The 19,267-nt window shown below is 35.1% G+C and overlaps 1 protein-coding gene across 1 annotated transcript in view; it reads left to right on the top strand.

The window, feature by feature from the left end:
- Window positions 1-19,267, top strand: part of VPS45 (vacuolar protein sorting 45 homolog) — a 74,026-nt gene that overhangs the window by 7,306 nt on the left and 47,453 nt on the right. Inside the window, exons 4-10 of the mRNA XM_051992777.1 lie at window positions 235-314; window positions 5,321-5,389; window positions 5,502-5,639; window positions 6,163-6,273; window positions 8,633-8,767; window positions 9,353-9,466; window positions 9,838-10,005. Of these exons, the coding sequence (XP_051848737.1) occupies window positions 235-314; window positions 5,321-5,389; window positions 5,502-5,639; window positions 6,163-6,273; window positions 8,633-8,767; window positions 9,353-9,466; window positions 9,838-10,005 (815 nt within the window). The remainder of the gene's footprint in view (window positions 1-234; window positions 315-5,320; window positions 5,390-5,501; window positions 5,640-6,162; window positions 6,274-8,632; window positions 8,768-9,352; window positions 9,467-9,837; window positions 10,006-19,267) is intronic.

Genomic DNA, 19,267 nt, shown 5'->3' with positions numbered 1-19,267 from the left:
ACAAATTGATATGAATATATATTATGATTTTAATCATAATAAATTTTCCTATCACTAGTAGCCTCGTTACTAAGATTATCATCTCCTAATTCTAGTTTTAGGACTTTTGACTCTGGCAAATATGCATATGCAGCCTCATTCATTCATTAATCACCAAGAGCCAGTTTCATTTATGCCTAACTGCTGCCAAGTGGATCTCCTCTGAGTCTCCTGAAGCTCATATGTCTGTTTCAGATTTCAGTAACGTGATCAGCAAGAGTGATGTGAAGTCATTGGCTGAGGCTGATGAACAGGAAGTTGTGGCTGAGGTTCAGGTAAACATCTTGGTTCCCTGACATGTCTTTCATGTTTTCTTAAAGAACTTTTTCTCCCATATACATTACAAGATAATGAAATGGTAGAAAATTAGATCTTTTGTAACTGGATCAAAGCCTTGAGGATTCTAAACATTGATGGCACATGCTATACAATGCATTGCTATAGAACAGGATCATGACATCTATTTCTTCCCAAATAGTATTGCATCCTTGAATAAGTCAGTGGTATTTGCATGTTTAAAAGAATATAGTACCTTAAAGACAAAAAATTAACTGTTTTGGTTTTAGGAATAATGATTTAATAAATGACTATGAAGATTGACCTCTTTTAAGTACAATAATCACTCCCCTCCTCCCAAGAGGATGCATGGATTACATTGTTCTTTTTTTATCTGCTAGATTGGAAAGACTATTTAATTACTTATATTTTCATTTATTGAAAATAGGATGTTCAGTGGAAAAATCATTTATACATAGCCACATTGCTGCTCAATTTATACTCTGTGTAGCCTTAATGTAATGCTGCTACTGCTACAACGATACTCTCTCCTTATAATTTTATCAGTATGAAGAACTTCTGGTATGGAAACTCTGTCCTCTGCTGAGACTATCAACAACTTAGCAGATACATGAAGCTTTTTTCCAAGACCCGCAGCTTTTTGCCAATTCCTGCCAGTATTTATACATGCTTGATCCTATCCCCTTTTCTACAGATTGCTCTCTTATTATCCCCACTCTCACTCTGTAGTTTGACTCTGTAGCCTTCAAACTCTTCTTTTCTTCTGTTTCCCTAGTATCATGTGTCTTCCATTCTTAAAAAAAAAAAATATTCATTTGACTGGCCCATTCCCACCAGTTGTTATCCTGTATCTCTTCTCTTTCTATTTCTTTCCCCTCCCACTGTCATCCAAAGCCTCTGTGGTTTGTCTTCTGATTTTATCATTCAACTGAAATGTTTTCTCCAAAGTTAGCAGTGTTCATTCATATTCATTTTCTCTCTCTCTCTCTCTCTCTCTTTCTTTTTCTCTCTTTCTCTCTCTCTCCCCCTGACCCCAAATTTCAGTTGTATTTTATTTTTTCAATTACATGTAAAGATAGTTTTCAACATTCACTTTTGTAAGATTTTGACTTGCAATTTTCTCCATCCCTTCCCTCCCCCCTCCCCATGACAACAAGCAATCAATATAAGTTATACAGGTATAATCTAGTATGTAGATTATACAATCATTTTAAACATGATTCCATACTACTCATGTTGTGAAAGAAAAAAAAAGGAAAAAACCTTGATGAAAAAAAGCAAACCAAAATAAAGGTGAAAATTGTATGCTTCAATCCACATTCATTCTTCATAGTTCTTTCTCTGGATGCAGATGGCTTTTTCTATTTCATCTATTGGAGTTGTCTTGGATCAGTGTGTTACTGAGAGGAGCTATTTATCATTGTAATAGCAATGTTATATGATGACCAACTATGTACAATGTTTTCCTGGTTCTGCTCACTTTACTTAGTATCAGTTCATGTAAGTCTTTCCAGGCTTTTCTGAAACCAGCCTGTTCATCATTTCTTATATATTTCATATGATTATAGATAACTTTAATTTCTTCATACAAAAATTGCATTTTTCACTAATATTCAGTAACATGTCTTTATATTCATATATCATAATTTATTCAGTCATTCCTCAACTGATGGGCATCTATTCAATTTTCAGTTCCTTGCCACCACAAAAATGCTGCTACCAACATCTTGGTACATGTGGGAATTTTCCCCTCTTTTATGATTTCTTTGGGATACAGTAGTGACACTGCTGGATCAAAGGGTATGCAGTTTTTAGCCCTTTGAGCTTAGTTATAAATTGCTCTCCAGAATGGCTGAATCAGTTTATAAATCCACCAACAATGTATTAGTGTTCCAGTTTTCTCACATTCCTTCCACATTTATCATTATCCTTTCCGGTTAATCTTAGTCAATCCAAGAGGTGTGAAGTGGTATCTCAGAGTTGTAATCAATAATGATTTAGAGCATTTTTTTCCCATATGACTATAAATGGCTTTAATTTTCTTCATCTGAAAATTGTCATTCGTATCCATTGACCTTTTATCAATTGGGGAATGACCTATATTTCCTTTTTTTTCCCCTCCCCCTGAGGCAATTGGGGTTAAGTGACTTGCTCAGGGTCACACAGCTAGAAAGTATTAAGTGTCTGAGGCCAGATTTGAACTCAAGTCCTCTGGATTTCAGGGCTGGTGCTCTATCCACTGTACTACCTAGCTGCCCCACAATCTATATTCTTATAAATTTGGCTCGGTTCTCTATATATTTTAGAAATGAAACCTTATCAGAAACATTGACTTTAAAAAACATTTCCCACCTTTCTGCTTCCCTTCTAATTTTGGCTGCATTAGTCTTGTTTGTGCAAAAAATTTTTAATTTCATGTAATCAAAATTATCCATTTTGTATTTCATAATATTCTCTATTTCTTGTTTGGTCATAAATTCCTCCCTTCTCCAAAGACCTGACAGGTAAACTATCCCTTGTTCTCCTGATTTGTTAGTTTTTTAGTTAATTCTTTAGGATTCTCTAAATATATCATCATATCATCTGCAGAATGAGGTTTTTTTAAAATGATTCCTTTTGTTGTTTTTTTTAAATTAAAGGTTTTTATTTACAAAACATATGCATGGGTAATTTTTAGTATTGACCTTTGTATAACCTTCTGTTCCAAATTTTTCTCTCCTTCCTCCTACTCTTTCCCCTAGATGGCAGGTAGTCCAATACATGTTAAATATTTTACAATATATGTTAAATCCAATATATGTATACATAGTTATAGAATGATAGTTTTGTTTCCTCATTGTCTACCTAATTCTTTCAATTTCTTTTTCTTCTCATTGCTAAAGTTAACATTTCTAGTATAATACTGAATAATATTAGTTATAATAGGCATCCTTGTTTCAATTCTGATCTTATTGGGAATGCTTTTAACATCCCCATTACATATAATGCTTGCTGATGGTTTTAGATAGATACTACTTAGCATTTTAAGGAAAACTCCTTTTATTCCTGTGCTCTCTAGTATTTTTATTAGGAATGGATGCTATATTTTGTCAAATGCTTTTTCTGAATCTTATTGAGATAATTATATGATTTCTCTTAGTTTTGTTATTAATATCAATTATGCTGATAGTTTTCCTGATATTGAACCAGTTCTGCATTTCTGCTGTAAATCCCATTTGGTCATAGTGTATTATTCTGGAGATAACTTGCTGTAATCTCTTTACTAATTTTTATTTAAGGGTTTTACATTGATACTCATTAGGGAAATTGGTCCATAATTTTCTTTCTCTGTTTTGGTCCACTGTTTTCTTAATCACCAAATCTAGGCCTTTTTAAAATTCTCATTCTTTTTGACCTCCCTATAGCCTTGAAGTTCTGCTAATCATCCTTTCCTGCTGGATCTGCTTTTCCCTCTAGCTTTTCATGACACTGCTTCCCATCTGGTTGATTGCTGCTTCTCACTCTGCTTTGCTGGATCTTCATCCAGTCATGCCCCTAATGGGCAGTGTCTCTTGACCTAAGTCCCTCTTCACTCATTGCATTATGAACATCTCAAATTGGATATCCTTATATAGGCTGCCCCAGAAATCATTATCTTTCCCCCCCTTTCTTTTGAACTTCCTTATTATTGTTGAGGATATCTCTATCCTCCTAGGAACCCAGATTCAAAGCTTCATCACCTCACTTCATCACATCACCTCACCCTATATTTATCTAGTCTATGGCCAAATCTTGTCATTTCTACCATCATTCTTATTTTTTGGTTATATCCCCTTGTTTCCATTCATATTGCCACCACCCTAAATTCAGAGCCATCCCCTCTTACCTAGACCATTTCTGGAGTCTTCTAATTGATCTTCTGCCCCATGAATATGCCCACTCTAGTTTGTTCTCCACCAGGCTGCCACAATGGTCTTGCTAAAATGGAAATTTGACCATTTATACACACATACACTCTCTCGCTCTCTCTCTTTCTCTCAAAAAACTCCATGGGCTTCCTACTTCCTCCCAGATACATTTTTAACTCCTCTGTTTAGCACTCAAAGTTCCTCACAAGTAGGTCATCATTGCCCTTCCAAACTTCTTGTACATTCCTTGGCTTAGCCAGTTCCCCAATCCAGTCACTCTGACTGTCCACCATATCTACGATGCTCACTTTCTTCTCTTCTGCCTCTTAATTTCCCTGATTTCCTTCAAAACTCAGCTCTAATATCAGTGTCTCCTTTCCTAGTCCCTACGACTGCTGTTACTTTCCCCTTTCTTTACATCTTCTCTGTATCTTATTTTTGCCATAATTGTCTCCCCATGTGATTGTGAGCTCCTCAAAGGCAGGGACTGTTTTTACTTATTTTTGTATTCCCAGGACTTGACCCTGTACCTGGCAAATAGCAGTCACTTAGTAATACTTGTCAGCTCACCAAGCCTGGAAAATAATATTTCACATATATTTTGTATATATTATAGTTTCCTATAGAATTGAATTTTTGTCTTTGTGATCACAACTTCCAGCAGAGTGCCTGGCACATGGTAAACATTTAAGAAGTATTTGATGAATTATAGAATCTTGGAGTCACTGTCAGGTTAAGCAGCTTGTCCATGGTTGGGTAGTCATAATCTATCAGTGTCAGGACTTAAAACCAGGTCTTCTTGAAGCCATGGCTTGCTCCATCTACAGTGTTATGCCATGTCCCTCACTGCTTCTTATTTGCAGATAGTCCCCTAAGGAAGGTCAGTTCATTTTTTGAGTAGAATGTAAACTCCTTTACTTTTGTATTGCCAGCACAGAGTGTAATGTCTTGGTCATAGTAAATTCTTACTATATTACTGAATTGATATAATCTATGCTTGTACCTCTGAGCAAACATTTTGTTTTTATATCATGTGTGTTACTACAAGATATGAACATGTCAGTGTGAAGACTGATGTTGATATTCTTTGTTTGCAGGAGTTTTATGGTGATTACATTGCTGTGAATCCACATTTGTTTTCCCTCAATATTTTGGGTTGTTGCCAGGTATGAAAAAGGGTAAATACTTCAGTTAACCTGGGACAGAATTATTACAGCTAAAAATTGGCCATATAAGGAATGAAAATGACTTTTTTGGGTATATCATCTTAACCTGCAGGGTCGAAATTGGGATCCAGCCCAGCTATCTAGGACAACCCAAGGACTGACAGCTCTTCTGTTATCCCTAAAGAAATGTCCCATGATACGTTACCAACTTTCATCAGATTCAGCAAAAAGACTTGCTGAATGTGTGAAGGTGAGACATTGCCCAGTACTGTGCCAAATCATTCTTTTTCTAGACTTTTCATCTGTCCACAGAATATGATTTTGAGAGCATTTTTTCAAATCGCTTTTCATAACTAAAATAAAACAGATTTTTAGAATGAAGATTTAAGTAGTTCTACTTCAAAACATTCATTAAAAATATGACCTAGATTCACTAGCAAGGGGTCTAGACCATAATGTATTCCAAGTTAAGGGATTGAAACTAAGACACTAAGAATTAGAATTCCTGGGTTCTGTCTCTAATTCTGCTGACAGTATACAAGTTATATACTTCTTCATATTTATATTTACTGTAAAATAAGGATTTTTTTACTCCAATTTCATGTGAATAGAATGCTATCAAATTCACTTTATAAGGAGCTTGTAAATAATTTTGTGGAAGACTCATGCTGGGGCAAACTTCATTTAGTTACCTAATTGTTCTCTTTTTCTTATTTTTGCATTGTTTCCATCTGTAGCCATTTGGTGACCAAACTTTCTTTTGTTATCCACAGCAAGTGATTACTAAAGAATATGAACTTTTTGAATTCCGAAGAACTGAAGTCCCTCCATTGCTGCTGATTTTAGATCGCTGTGATGATGCCATAACTCCTCTGCTGAACCAGGTGCCATGATCTTTGTAGGCAAATGAGAAAGGAAAAAATCAGAGTTCTTTACTTTTATGGCAACAGAAACTTAAAGTAGAGAGTAGATATCAGGATCCATTTTTGTCACCTTATTCTCAGCCATCCTTTTCTTGTGTGTCGTTGACACCCCTTTTAGTTTGTCATCAAAAATATAATCTCTCAAATTGTTCCTATTCTACAATAATATTAAGGGAGAATTTGTAGTTGTAAAGTAAAATTTGTTTCTTGGGTCCCAGTGTATCTTATGTAAAGTTGGAATGAAAGAAGGAAGATCTTTTGAAGGAGAGTTCCTGCAGAAGTTCCTCTTAAACTCAACATACTGTGCTAATTGCATCCAGTTGCAGAATACTCCAAATGAAATTTGAGATCCCTCCAAAGAGATCAGCTTGGTTGTCTATAGAGGAAAAATAAAGTCAACACAGCCAGATTATGATGTGCAATTGGACAGGCAACCCATTGACTTAGTCCAGTAGTATACATGAATTAAATAGGTTCTTTGGAGGAATTGTGAACTGGTTCCAAAATTGATCAAAAGAAAAGATCAGGCTGGATTGTAATTACAGAACTTAAATAGGGCTTTCAGTGATTCCTTATTGCTCATTATTCATTAAAAAAAAAAAAAAAACCACCAATATTTATTATCTTTATGACACTATACAATTGCACATAATGGAATATCATTTTCTTCAAAGAATCATAATTCCAGGTACCCAATAAGCAACAGAAAGATACATAGTGGGTGTAAGTATCCTACAGAATGTTACCAATTATGACTTCCTGTAAGAAATAGTGTCAGAGCCATCTTCAAGAATGTTTCTGTGTGGAAAAGGAAATGAGTTGATCTTCTAACAAGAATGCAGATTATAGATGGACAGCCTCAATGTTACATTAGCATCTATAAAATATTAAAAGAAATGTCAGAAAGTTTCTAGTGTGTTTTCAGAAAGAAATGGATAAGTATCTTATGATGAAGTCACCTAGTTGAATTGTGATCTGTATCTGAGAAAAAACTTTAGCCTGTGAAATCATAAATTCATTGATGTGTACAGTGAAACTTATATATAGTACAAATTGACATTGGATTATGTGATCGAATTATTGGGTGCAAATCAGATGATTATAAGTGATTCAAACACTTTACAGAAATGTTCTTAGCTTTATTAAAGAATAGCTAGCCATAAAATTCCTTTCAAAAACAAGTTCCCTGAGTGCATATGATTAATCATCTCCTAATTTATTTTTTGTTAAGTCTAAATTTTCATATATTAGTTTTGCTAAAAATGAAATATACCTGAATATCACTTTCTAGTGAGTCATAATTTAAAATTTAATCTACAGGCCTTTTCTATTTGTTATATTTGAAATATATACCTATGCTCTAATTAGTGGGAATAATAAATCCCATGAAGTAGTTGCAGGAATTAGAATTTGCACTATTCAGAGTTATAATTATATAAAAGGTTGTCTTTGACCAAGTTCAGTGGATATGTATAGTACAAATTTGAACAATTCAGCACTTTACACAATTCTTTATTCATTCTAATTGGAACTTTCTGTAATATAAAAATTCAAGGAAAGACTTTTAAGTTTGGGTGCTCTCTTATATATCCATAACTAGGAGAGCTGATGGATACTATTCCCAAGGAATTTATGTATTTTTCACAGACAGCAATTTGCTCTCTACAAATAACAATAATGCAGAAGAAAGGCAGGAATTCTGACCAATTTTACCAGATAAATTCACATTCTGTCAGCATTTGAGTTTTTTTCTAATTCAAATTTTGCAGAAATGTAAAAGAAAATAGATGCGAAGGCAAGCTTCTGAGGATGCCAGTGTTTTGATCCACTCACGAGCTTCCTTCTGATAATATTAGTGTTCCCAGGATAAATATAGCACTGCACAAATCTGCAAGAGTGCTCTCCTCGTGCGACAGAAAACCACAAAAGCTCACAGGAAATGGTACTGTGTGTAACTGCAGGACCAGTATAGTTCTGTCTGTGAAACCAAAAATAGACGCATAATTTACAGGCAATGATTTGGAGCTCAGGATAGATACAGCATTTATTTTCTTTCAGGAGGCTAATCTTTGTTGACTTTCTTCCAGAAATGTAAAATATAAACTTTCAAGGCGTCTGAATATTTAGTAGTTTACCAATTCAAAGGATTGTCGATGTTCATTATAATGCAACTTGTTAGTACTAGTTAAGAAAAAACATTATATATACTTAAGGTTGTAGGTGAATTATTATTTTAAGATCTTTTTGAGTTGGCTGTATTTTAAAGATTTATTTAGTTTATCATAATTACCTATTTTCTTCTTGTGTGCCTTTTATTTAGTGGACATATCAGGCCATGGTCCATGAACTGCTGGGCATCAACAACAATCGGATTGACCTTTCTAGAGTACCAGGGATCAGTAAAGATCTGAGAGAGGTGGTCTTATCTGCTGACAATGATGAATTCTATGCCAACGTAGGTGGTTTTTAAATTACAAACAGGGTATTGTTGGATTGTTAAAAGTGGGGACCAGTAGAAGTAGGTGGGATTTGACATGGAAAAATAAGTAGCTATAACCTGAAATCCAGCTATATTTAAGTGTGCAAATATTACATGTGTGCATATTTATACATGTGTATAAATATAACACACCTATATATCTGTGTGTGTATTGTGAGCTACATCTCCAGAGGAAACCTAGAACTTTCATTCCAACCTCTTAATTATCATTTCTGCGATAAGCAGCTGCATACTTAATACTGAATAAAATTGCAGAGAAATAATACTTGCTGTGAAAAATCAAATTTTATATTAAGCAATGTGAATTCAATATAATTAAACCATATTGATATTGCCCTTCGTGACCCAGTTGCCCTTTGGGAGAATGGTAGTAGTCTCAACTATCTTGGTCCAATTCCAAGTTGGGTAATTATTGGTAGCATTCTGTTTTTCCCTTCATTTCCAGCTGTATAGGAGATTCTTGGTCATATCTGATTTTTAAGCTATAAAATAATCAAATCATATATTACCAAGCCTTGTCTCTTTCTTGCTTTTACACAGAACATGTACCTGAATTTTGCTGAGATTGGCAGTAACATCAAGAATCTCATGGAAGACTTCCAAAAAAGGAAACCAAAAGAACAACAAAAACTAGAATCAATAGCAGATATGAAGGTAAATGAAACATGTGTGACTAATGAGTTGCTATGGAGATGGTGACAATGTATAAGTATTCTCGTGTAAGCTGGAAGAATCCAGAATCATTTTTGTGCCTAGCTTTTATGTCACCTATTTAGTTTGTCTTTTCTGGAGTCATAAGCCCTAATTACTTTGGTACCCATTATACCTATCAGTTGTATTCTCATTGTTCTAAAACTCTCAATATTTCAAAACCTAGCAGCTCTTCTGTTTTAAAGCATTGCAGAATGAACTGTAGAAATCTTATTCTGGTCAGCAGGGGTGGGTAGAGATGGTCTTTTGTTTTCACTCATCCTCTGCTGAGAAATGATGACTCAGAATCTCCCACCATTTTTTTTTTCTGACAGGCCTTTGTGGAGAATTATCCACAGTTCAAGAAGATGTCTGGGACTGTGTCAAAGCATGTGACTGTGGTTGGGGAATTGTCTCGCTTGGTCAGCGAGAGGAATCTACTGGAGGTTTCAGAGGTTGAACAAGAACTAGCCTGCCAAAATGATCATTCTGCTGCTCTCCAGGTATCCATCAACCAAATCAGCCTGTGTTTGGTGAAGATTTAACATGTACTTAATTCATGGTAGATGCTGTGAAAGATACCAAAAAAGTGTAAGATATAGTTCCAGCACTCAAGGAATACAGTTCACTTGAGGAAACAAGATGAAAACATATGACACAGTTAGAAAACAGTAACGGTGTGTTGTATGGTTGTGTGAGGAGCTGTATTTTGACAATAAAAGTTAAAAGAAGGGAAAAATCCGCCAAAATTGTAGCTCATTTCCACAAAGTGGGACTTGAGCTGAGTTTCACCTATAAGGTAACTGCTATCTTCACCTACAGAAGACCATCTTTGGATAGCTAGAATTTAGAGAAGAAGAAAGAAGGATTTTTCCTAGGAATATTTATATGATGAACAAAGACAGGAATGAATATTGTAACAGTGAGTAGTCTAGGCCAAATAAATACAAAAGATGCATGAGAAATAGTAGGAGAAAGTGCTATATGAAAAGAAACCAGATCATGAGGGACCTTGAAAGGAAGTAGAAGTTGGAGTTTATATAAAAGTCAGAAAAAAAAAACATTACATGTTCTTGGGGAGAAGAATAAAATGATGAAAGCAAATAGCCTCTTGGTGGGTCTGCCTTCGTCAAGGCTTTATCTGCTCTAGTCCATCTAGTCCATTCAGTCACCAAAGTGATTTTCCTAAAGCTCATGTCCACCTTTCCCTCCCTACTCAATAAAGTCCAGTGGCTCTATTTGGCATTCAATCCATTCATGATTCTAGCCCCTCCTACCTTTCCAATCTACTTATACCTTAAACTCCCTGCCATGTACTCTGATCTAGTGACTTCTTTGCTAAGCACAAACAAGATGCTCCATGTCTAGACTTTGGGCATTCTCTCTGGTTATTCCCAATACCTGGATCCTCAGCTCTACCTATTAAGTTTTCTAACTGACAGTTAGTCCCAGCTTCCCCAGGAAGTCTTTCTGAATTCATCTTAAATTTAGTGCCTTCCCTTTATTAATTATTTTTGATTTATATATGTAGTTTTTACAAATTTGTTTGCAGAATTTTAAGTTAGATTGAGTATGTCCTTGAGTAAAGGAACTGTTTTTTTGCCTATTTTTGTGTCTCTGGCTCTTAACAGTGTCTGGCATAGAGTAGGCAGTTAATAAGTGTTGGTTGTTTGGGAATATTAGTTAGGAAAGAATACCAGAATGAACTTGAAGTGAAGAGGGATGGTGGTCAGAAAAAAAAAAGGCTGAAAGACCATTGCAATAATAGTATGGACAAAGGATAGGAATGAGGAGGGGAGGAGGGATCAGGTAAGGAGCAAATTCAAAAGATATTTCAAAGAAAAAAAAGGCAGACTTTGGTGACACATGAGTTAGAGGCAATGAAGATTAATGAATAATTAAAGATAACTCAAAGATCTTTAACCTAGGAAGACTGAAAGAATGATGGCACCATAACCACTTAGACTGATTTGAGTAAAATTGTATCTTTCTTATTTAAAGGGAGTTTGACCCTAGAAATTTATCTCTTTTTCTTTATATATACTGTAAATTCGAGTTTATTTGAGATAAGATAAGGTTTAAAAGAAGGTATTTCAAAATATGTCAGTTAGAATGACCCACAGATTGTCATCCACTTTTATATAATGATACAGCTTAAAGAAAAAGATCTTTGTATAAAATGCTCCATGTTGACAATAATCTTTATTGAGTATATCCTATAACAACTTTTGGAAGCTCCACCATACTGAAGAAAGGACAAAATAAACTTGATTTTCTGTGTAGACTTCCTAGCAAGTTTATACCTAGCCTCTAGTTTTCCAAATCTACACAAAAATCGATTGAGGAGTTTTAAATCTTTGACTAACTTACTTTTTAAAAAAGATGCAGCAGTTGTCATGGTCTCATGGGCTTAGGCAGAAATTTTCCCAAGAAAGACTTTTTTATTTATTTTAGAGAATATGTTTTATAGCTGTTATTGAATTTAAGATTCTGAAAGTAGGTATGGTTATTCTTGAGTTTTCTTGTCTTTTTGTCTGTTTTAGTTAAAAAAAAAAAAAAAAAAAGGAAACAGTCATTAACAGGCTTCATTATACAGGTGATTGTATTTACTTGCCTAAAATTTTTACTTTCTGTTTTCATGTAAAGAATTAGATTCATTAAAAATACCAAATCCACAAATATTCCAGTTCATATTTAATCATTTCGTTTTAAAAAGTTTTCTTCCCCAAGGCACTAGGTTTTTGCAGTGAGCAACTGATTTGAAGTCACCAAGATAAAGAGTGCCTTTGGTAGTTTGATTTAAATAGTCCCAAAAGGGAACTTTTGTTTGACAGTGAGTTAATGCCAGTGTTATGACCTCTAAATGGGTCATTGCATTCCTTGACTTGACCTAAGGTTCATGATACGTCATGAAGTAATGAATTGGGATTGTTGACTAGTATTGTCGTATGGCACAGTGTCCTCTTCATACACACAGAAATAAATATTAATCTGAATCTGTTAGGCTGCTACCATTTCTGGTCATTGATCCCATATAATTAGGAAAAGTTATTTGTTATACCATAAAAGTAAAACATTTTCAGAAAATGTGTCATTTATTTGGGTTTTGTACCCATGTTTTTATAACAGAGCTTCTTCTTAGGGAGAATCTTGAACTTCTCTGAATCTCTGAGATTCTTCCTTGCCCCAAACTAGTCTCCAGACAACATTCATCCAGCTTTTCTCACTAGACTACCCCGCTCGAAGCTTTTTCAGAGTAAAGGAACCTACTAGAACTGATGGAGCCTTTGAGGATGTAGAGTCCTCTCCACACTATGATGAAGCATTTCAGGAAGATATGAACAGAAAATGAAGAACTGTATGAGGAACAGTGTTCAGTGTGGTCAAAATGAGCCAAAACTGTGAATAAAAGGGATAACAAAAGGGGATTCAGTTGTATTTAGGAACACAGATTTTTTTTAAATGTTTAAATTTGCTTCATGTGGAGGGGATGATAGTAATGGATGCTAAGAGGAGGTGGAGCTGTTTCATTTACTTTTATTTTTATCTGTTGAGGAGGATGATTCTTCAACTAGACCTGATGGAATAAACAAAACAAAAATGATTGAGAAGTGAGTCCCCCCCTCAAATGGGGGAGATAGTCAGCGAGCACCTTCAGGCTAGTGTCCATTGACCTGGACAGCTAGGTAATCAGAGCTGTGTATGTTTGTTGCCGTTCAGTCATTTCAGTTGTGTCCAGCTCTTCATGATCCCATTTGGGATCTTCCTGGCAGAGAAGTGGCTTGCTGTTTCTTGCACCAGTTTGTTTTACAAATGAGGAAACTGAAGCAGACAGGGTTAAGTGACTTGTCCAGGTTCACCCAGCTAGTGTTTGTGCTCTATCCACGGAGTCAGCTAGCTGCCCCACCAAAGTCAAAAAGACCTCATTTCAAATCCAGCCTCAGATACTTCATAGCTTTGTGACCTTGGGCATGTCACTCAGCCTCATTTTCCTCAAATGGGAAGAATCATTGTACCTTCCTTCCAATGTTGTGAAAAACAAATGAGAGAATGTTTTTAAAGTGTTTTCCAAATCTTAAAATGCTATAAATGCTAGATATTCTTATTATTGTGCTAATTGATCAAAATGCAGACAATAAAGATGGGAAGGATAGCTCACGCATCAAATAACAGAATTAAGATTCAGAAAGGTCTTCATAAAGTGAAAAGTAATGCTGAAAATGTAAAGATTAAATTTTACAATGACAAATATGACTTAAGTCCTATACTTAAGTTCAGAAAATCAGCTTCACAGATAAAAGATAGACATATTTCATTTGTGAAAGGGTTTTAATAGATGGCTGTATTAATGTGATACAGCAGCCAGAAAATTTTAGGTAACATTAGGCTGCATTAAGAGAGCATGGGGTTGAAGTTTGGCAAAAACTTTTGCCCAGGCTAAACCACATGCTTGGATTAGAGTCATAGTGAACTTAGAAGTCACATCTGGTCCAGAGGCAACAAGGTGTGAGTAGCAGTACCGGGATTTGTGCCCCAGGCCTCCAGATCGAGGGCTCTGTACTACTTGATTCCTACATCTCAGGAAGGACACTGCTAAGCTGGAGAGGGTCCTGCCTAAGGAGTTGGGGACGTTAGCCAGGAGAAGAAAGTGCTTGGGGGAACAAAAGCGGGAGCTTCCTGCCTTTGCAGGGCTAGGTGCTGCTTGCCCTTTTCTGCTCTAGAGTACAGTAGGTGAGCAGTAAGAAGCAATAGGGAGGCAAAATGAGGCTTGATATAAAGGAAAGTTTCCAATAATTAGTCATCCCAAAGTGAAAGAGTGAGGAATCGTGTTTATTAGAAGCCGGTGAGCTTGGATGGCCACTTACTGAAGATGTTGGAGAGAGGATTACTATGTTATTATAGGTAGGGGCCCTTTTCACTGAACAGCCAGAAATCTCTTCTGGAAAGGAGAATGATAAAACTGAGACAGAACAATGAGGAAAGGGCCAGAGTTTCCCTCCCTGCTGTCAACAAGTTCAGAACTTATATGTCTGCCTTTGGAGGGACCTTGGAGATCACTGCCTGTAGCTCCCCATCTCACTTATGAGCCATTCATGCAGATGGTGGAGTGCTCCAACTCTAAATTCAGATTTCCACTGCATCAAGTGTTTTGGACTGAATGAACTATGAACTTGAAGAAATGACATCTGAGCCTTATTAATTATAAAAAAAGTGCTAGAAAGATGGAAAGGGACATGACTTTTCCTGATCTTCAAAAAGGAAAAGAAATTGTAGATCTGGAACTATGGTCTGACCATTCTCTCAATTCCTCCCAGAATTTAGAATAATTTGTAAACATGGATTGTGCATAATTAAGGAACTAAAGATCACGAGGAGCCAAACTGCCTTCACCAAGAACATGTCATTTCAGATCAGTCTTTTTTTTTTTTAAACAAGAATTTTGATCTTGTTCAGCAGACCTGTACTAGAGACTTAGCATTTCTGCTTTTCATCCAAGCCTTTGAAAAATTCTTAGACAAAATCCTTGTGAAAGAGTTAAGAAAAATGTTAACTGAATAACACAATTAGGTTGATTTATAATTGATCAAATGATTTGTTATATTGGGATTTCCTATACCAAAGATAGGAAGAAAGACATTGTGATAGAGTGGGGAGACCTGGGCACACTTGCAATGTGGCCTACCCTGGTCAGTCTCTTAACCTTTCAGGTGCCTTTTAGTGACCACTCTAAAATGGTAAAATCAGATTGAATGCCAGGCTACAATGATTGTGAATGTTTCCTATAATAATATAGCTTCCTATATAAGTCTTTTGTGCTAAATATTTTTCCCATGATTTTTAGGTAAAGATATAGAAGACATGATTATCTAGTTGGGAGGGATTGTGATGACAAACTCAAAAGGGGCCACTATTTTATATATAAAGATCCCAGCAGGCTTCATATTGATTTAAAATTTTGTTTTGTTTTGTTTTGTTTATTTTTTAATTTTTTTGCTAAATATTTTTCAGTTAACACTTTAATCACGCTATATCTATGACATCTCTGCTGTGGATGCTATAATCAGGGTTCAGATATGCTTTGATGGTGTAAAAAGACAAGCCAAAACTTACATGATGAGATTTAGTAGAGATAAAAGTGAAATGGGAGCCTGTATTAACAGTTTTTTATGAATAAATAGAATTTTTGGTTGACCATGATGATTATGTCTGAATGTGATGAAACTGCCAAAAAACAAAAGCCTAATATAACCCTAAATTGCATTAATAAGAACTTCCTGTTAAAATTATTGAAAAATGGGATGGCTTTTTCCATGAGATGGAAAATTTCTTGCCACTGGAGGCATTCAAGTAGAAGATCAGGGATCACCTGTCATTGACTTAGTGGAGATCATTGATTAAATTAACTTTAAGGGCCTTTCTAATAATAATATTCTTTGTTTCTAATATTTATAAGAATTATAATTTTTTTATTTTTATGTCACTTTCATTTCTATATATATATATAATATGTATTTAAAACATTCTTTAAAATATAAAATTTATGTATATGTATGTATATATATATATAATTTATATATGCATATAAAGAAATGAAGGGTGTGTGTCTATGGGTATATAGGTGTGTAAAATCTTGCCTTTCACCTCCCATGGGAGCTTTCCTGTAACAAAGATTTTAACAAAGATTAGTGAGGAGTGGGGAAGGAAAAGGAAAAGAGCAGTTCAGCAAAACTGGCCAACACCCCAGCTAAGTTTGATAGCATGTGAAGTTCTCCATGCCCATTGGGAGAAGGAAAAAGCAAGGGACATTTTCTGCTCTCTTCTTTGGGAACTAATGTTGAACATAATCATATGGCATTTAGTTTTGAGTTTGGAGTTCTTTTTCCATTTACATTGTAGGCATTTAGTATATTGTTTTCCTGTTTCTGCTTACTTTGCTTTCCATTAATTCATGTGTCTTTTCCATGTTTCTCTTGATCTATATTCATTATTTCTTATAGCTCAATAATATTCTTTTTTATTCATATACTCTAATTTGCTTGGACATTCTATCATTGATGTGTTCTCTACTTTGTTTCCAATTCTTTCTAACAGTGTTGCTATGAATATTTTGTTATCTGTCTTTGACCCTCTTTGGGATAGCAATGAGAACTCTGGGTCAAAAGGTAAATTCTGATAGTTTTTCAAGAAGAAACATTAATGCAAATATATTTGCTAAATCTAATCAGAGACATTATGTCTTCCCTGCTTTCCGGTGATTTCATTTAAATGGGATGTGGATATTTTCTGGTCACTGTCCTTTTTAATTATGAGACTCTGACAAATTTTATTATATAAACATGTTGGAAATACCTAATGGCTTTGTCTTGCTGCCCTAATCTTTGTGTCATCATTGTCATCACCTACTGCAACCCACCCTAATGTAATAACAAGGGGATGGAAGATTTATCAGAGCCAACTAGAAGAAAAGACATGATTTTTAATAACAGACTTCATTCCTAAATCAGATAATGAGGGGTATAGTTTTAAAAGCACAAGTGATGGTCATCATCACTTTTTTTCTTGTTCTTACCTCTTCATGGTTTGGGTAGAGAGAGAAAGCAGTCAGCCCAAAATGATGAATCACCCAATATCAGCGAAGAGAATTGTTTTCCCTTCCATGTCATATCAGTTCTTCTTGAGGCCTTGGTCTCTAGAGATAGTACTTTGGCTTCTCCCTTTTTTTGATTAGGCTTATACATATGTCAGGACTCAGTAGAAGGTTTTAGATCTTATTTTCTTGAGTACTCAAAAGTGTTTTTTTTCCTATTTTTTTTGTTTTGTCATTGCTACTATATATCAGATGTTTTTTTTTCTCTTGTATACTCTCAACTTTTATTTTAAGCCTTCCCATAAAGCTGAGCACCAAAAATTCATAGTATAATCCAGTTACATTTCTGACATATAAATATTGCCACATGATACACAGATGCTGTATAACAGGAAGGCACCACATTCTCTGTCCATATCATTATTAGTTTGCACACTATAACTTTATAATAATGTATTCTGTTATAATGTGGAATTCTCTATGGCTTTTAATAGATTTCAATCAAATGGCTTTTTGAAATGGAACACGCATTAGGTTTCAGAAGACCTGTGTTTATACCAAGGTTAGTTCTGCCTCTTTCTAACCATGTGACCATGGCTTAACTTGTTTAACCTTGACTTAAGCTCATGACCAAACAAGGAATAGAAAGGATCACAGAAGGATAAAGTAGACAATTTTGAGTACATAAAATTAAGAAGTTTTTGCACAAACAAATCCAAGATTGAGGGTGTGGTAGGTAGGATGTTCTAGGACAAGAAGACCCCACTCATTTGAAATTTCAGGGGAAAACGGCAATAGAGGCCTGATTTTGAAGTTCAGAAAGTCACAAAGAAGGCCAGGAGGAGAGACAAGGCAGGCCAGCTTGTACCTCTTCATCAAACTGAGATTCCAAGAGGATTTCACCAGTGTGAGAATGGGAAGAAATCTTGTGCAGGTTATTCTATGATAAATTGAACTGGGGGTTGTTGGATGTTCTACAATGAGAAAATCTCCAGGTCATGAGAGGTTCCAGGATGAAATAAGCAGTAGTGATTTTTGAAGTCCAGAAGGTCTGGAACAGGGTGGGAGGAGAATATAAACAACATTATAAAAACAAATAATTTTAAAGACTTTAAAATCTAATCAACACAATGATTCCAGAAGACAAAATGATGAAGCTTGTTACTGTTATGGAGGTCATGGACTCAAGGTGCAGAATGGGACATAGATATTTTGGAATATATCCAGTGCAAGAATTTGTTTTGCTTGGCTATATCTTTTTTCCCCCAGTAGGGAGATAGAAGGGAAAGAAAATCAAATTTTCCTAATTTTTTAAAAAAGTAAATTTAAAAAGAAAAACGGATATAATAAAATTTAAATACTAATTAAAAAAAATAAACCCAACAACAAAAACTTGGCTTAACCAAATCAGTTAATTTCCCCAAGCTTCAGTTTCCTCATCTGTAAAGAGTTTTTTTTAAGTTTTTTTTATTTACATGACAACGCTAGTGTGAGTAAGAAAAGCCATTTCCAAACTATATTTCTTCACATGAGTATATCTCAATATTCAGTGCTATTCTTCCCCTCCCCCAATTTATCCATACAGTTTCTTTTGTATAAAGTATGCCTGTTCAGAACCATATACTAGATATACTTCCCATCCTAGCTAATCATAGACCCTTTTGATGATAAATGTGCTTCCTTGAATTAGGACCTCTAGTTTAAATCCTTGTTATTCATTCTTTTTGTATTTGTTTATAGACATCTAAGGCCGTGGGCTTCATTACAGGCTTTTTCCCCTTTAATTAGGTTTGTTAGACTCCAGGCAAATGTACTATTATCAGCCCATGTTAGATATACTTGTATCCTTGGTCAAGAATCTATCGTTCTGACATTTTAAGCCACAGCTCAGAAATCTAAATCACTTTCTCAGATATCATCATCTTAAGCAACTGTTCATTTTCTAAATTTGCTTTTCTCTTCTAAATCAATTGCCTTCATTGGGCAGCAGTGAAGAAAATAGCACCTATGCCCCCAAAGATTTTCACTTTCTTGCCTAAAACTGTAAGAATTAGTTAGCAGTGCTTTCTAGTTTCTTTATGATGGTATAGCATTTGTTTTCACTTAAATGACTAGATTTGGAATCAACCAGTTGACTTCTCAAATTTCTTTTCTTTGATCCTTATGAAATGATTTCT

The sequence above is a fragment of the Antechinus flavipes genome, chromosome 4 (assembly GCF_016432865.1).
Source record: "Antechinus flavipes isolate AdamAnt ecotype Samford, QLD, Australia chromosome 4, AdamAnt_v2, whole genome shotgun sequence".
Classification (NCBI taxonomy): domain Eukaryota; kingdom Metazoa; phylum Chordata; class Mammalia; order Dasyuromorphia; family Dasyuridae; genus Antechinus; species Antechinus flavipes.
This window is presented reverse-complemented; position numbering and strand designations above follow the sequence as displayed.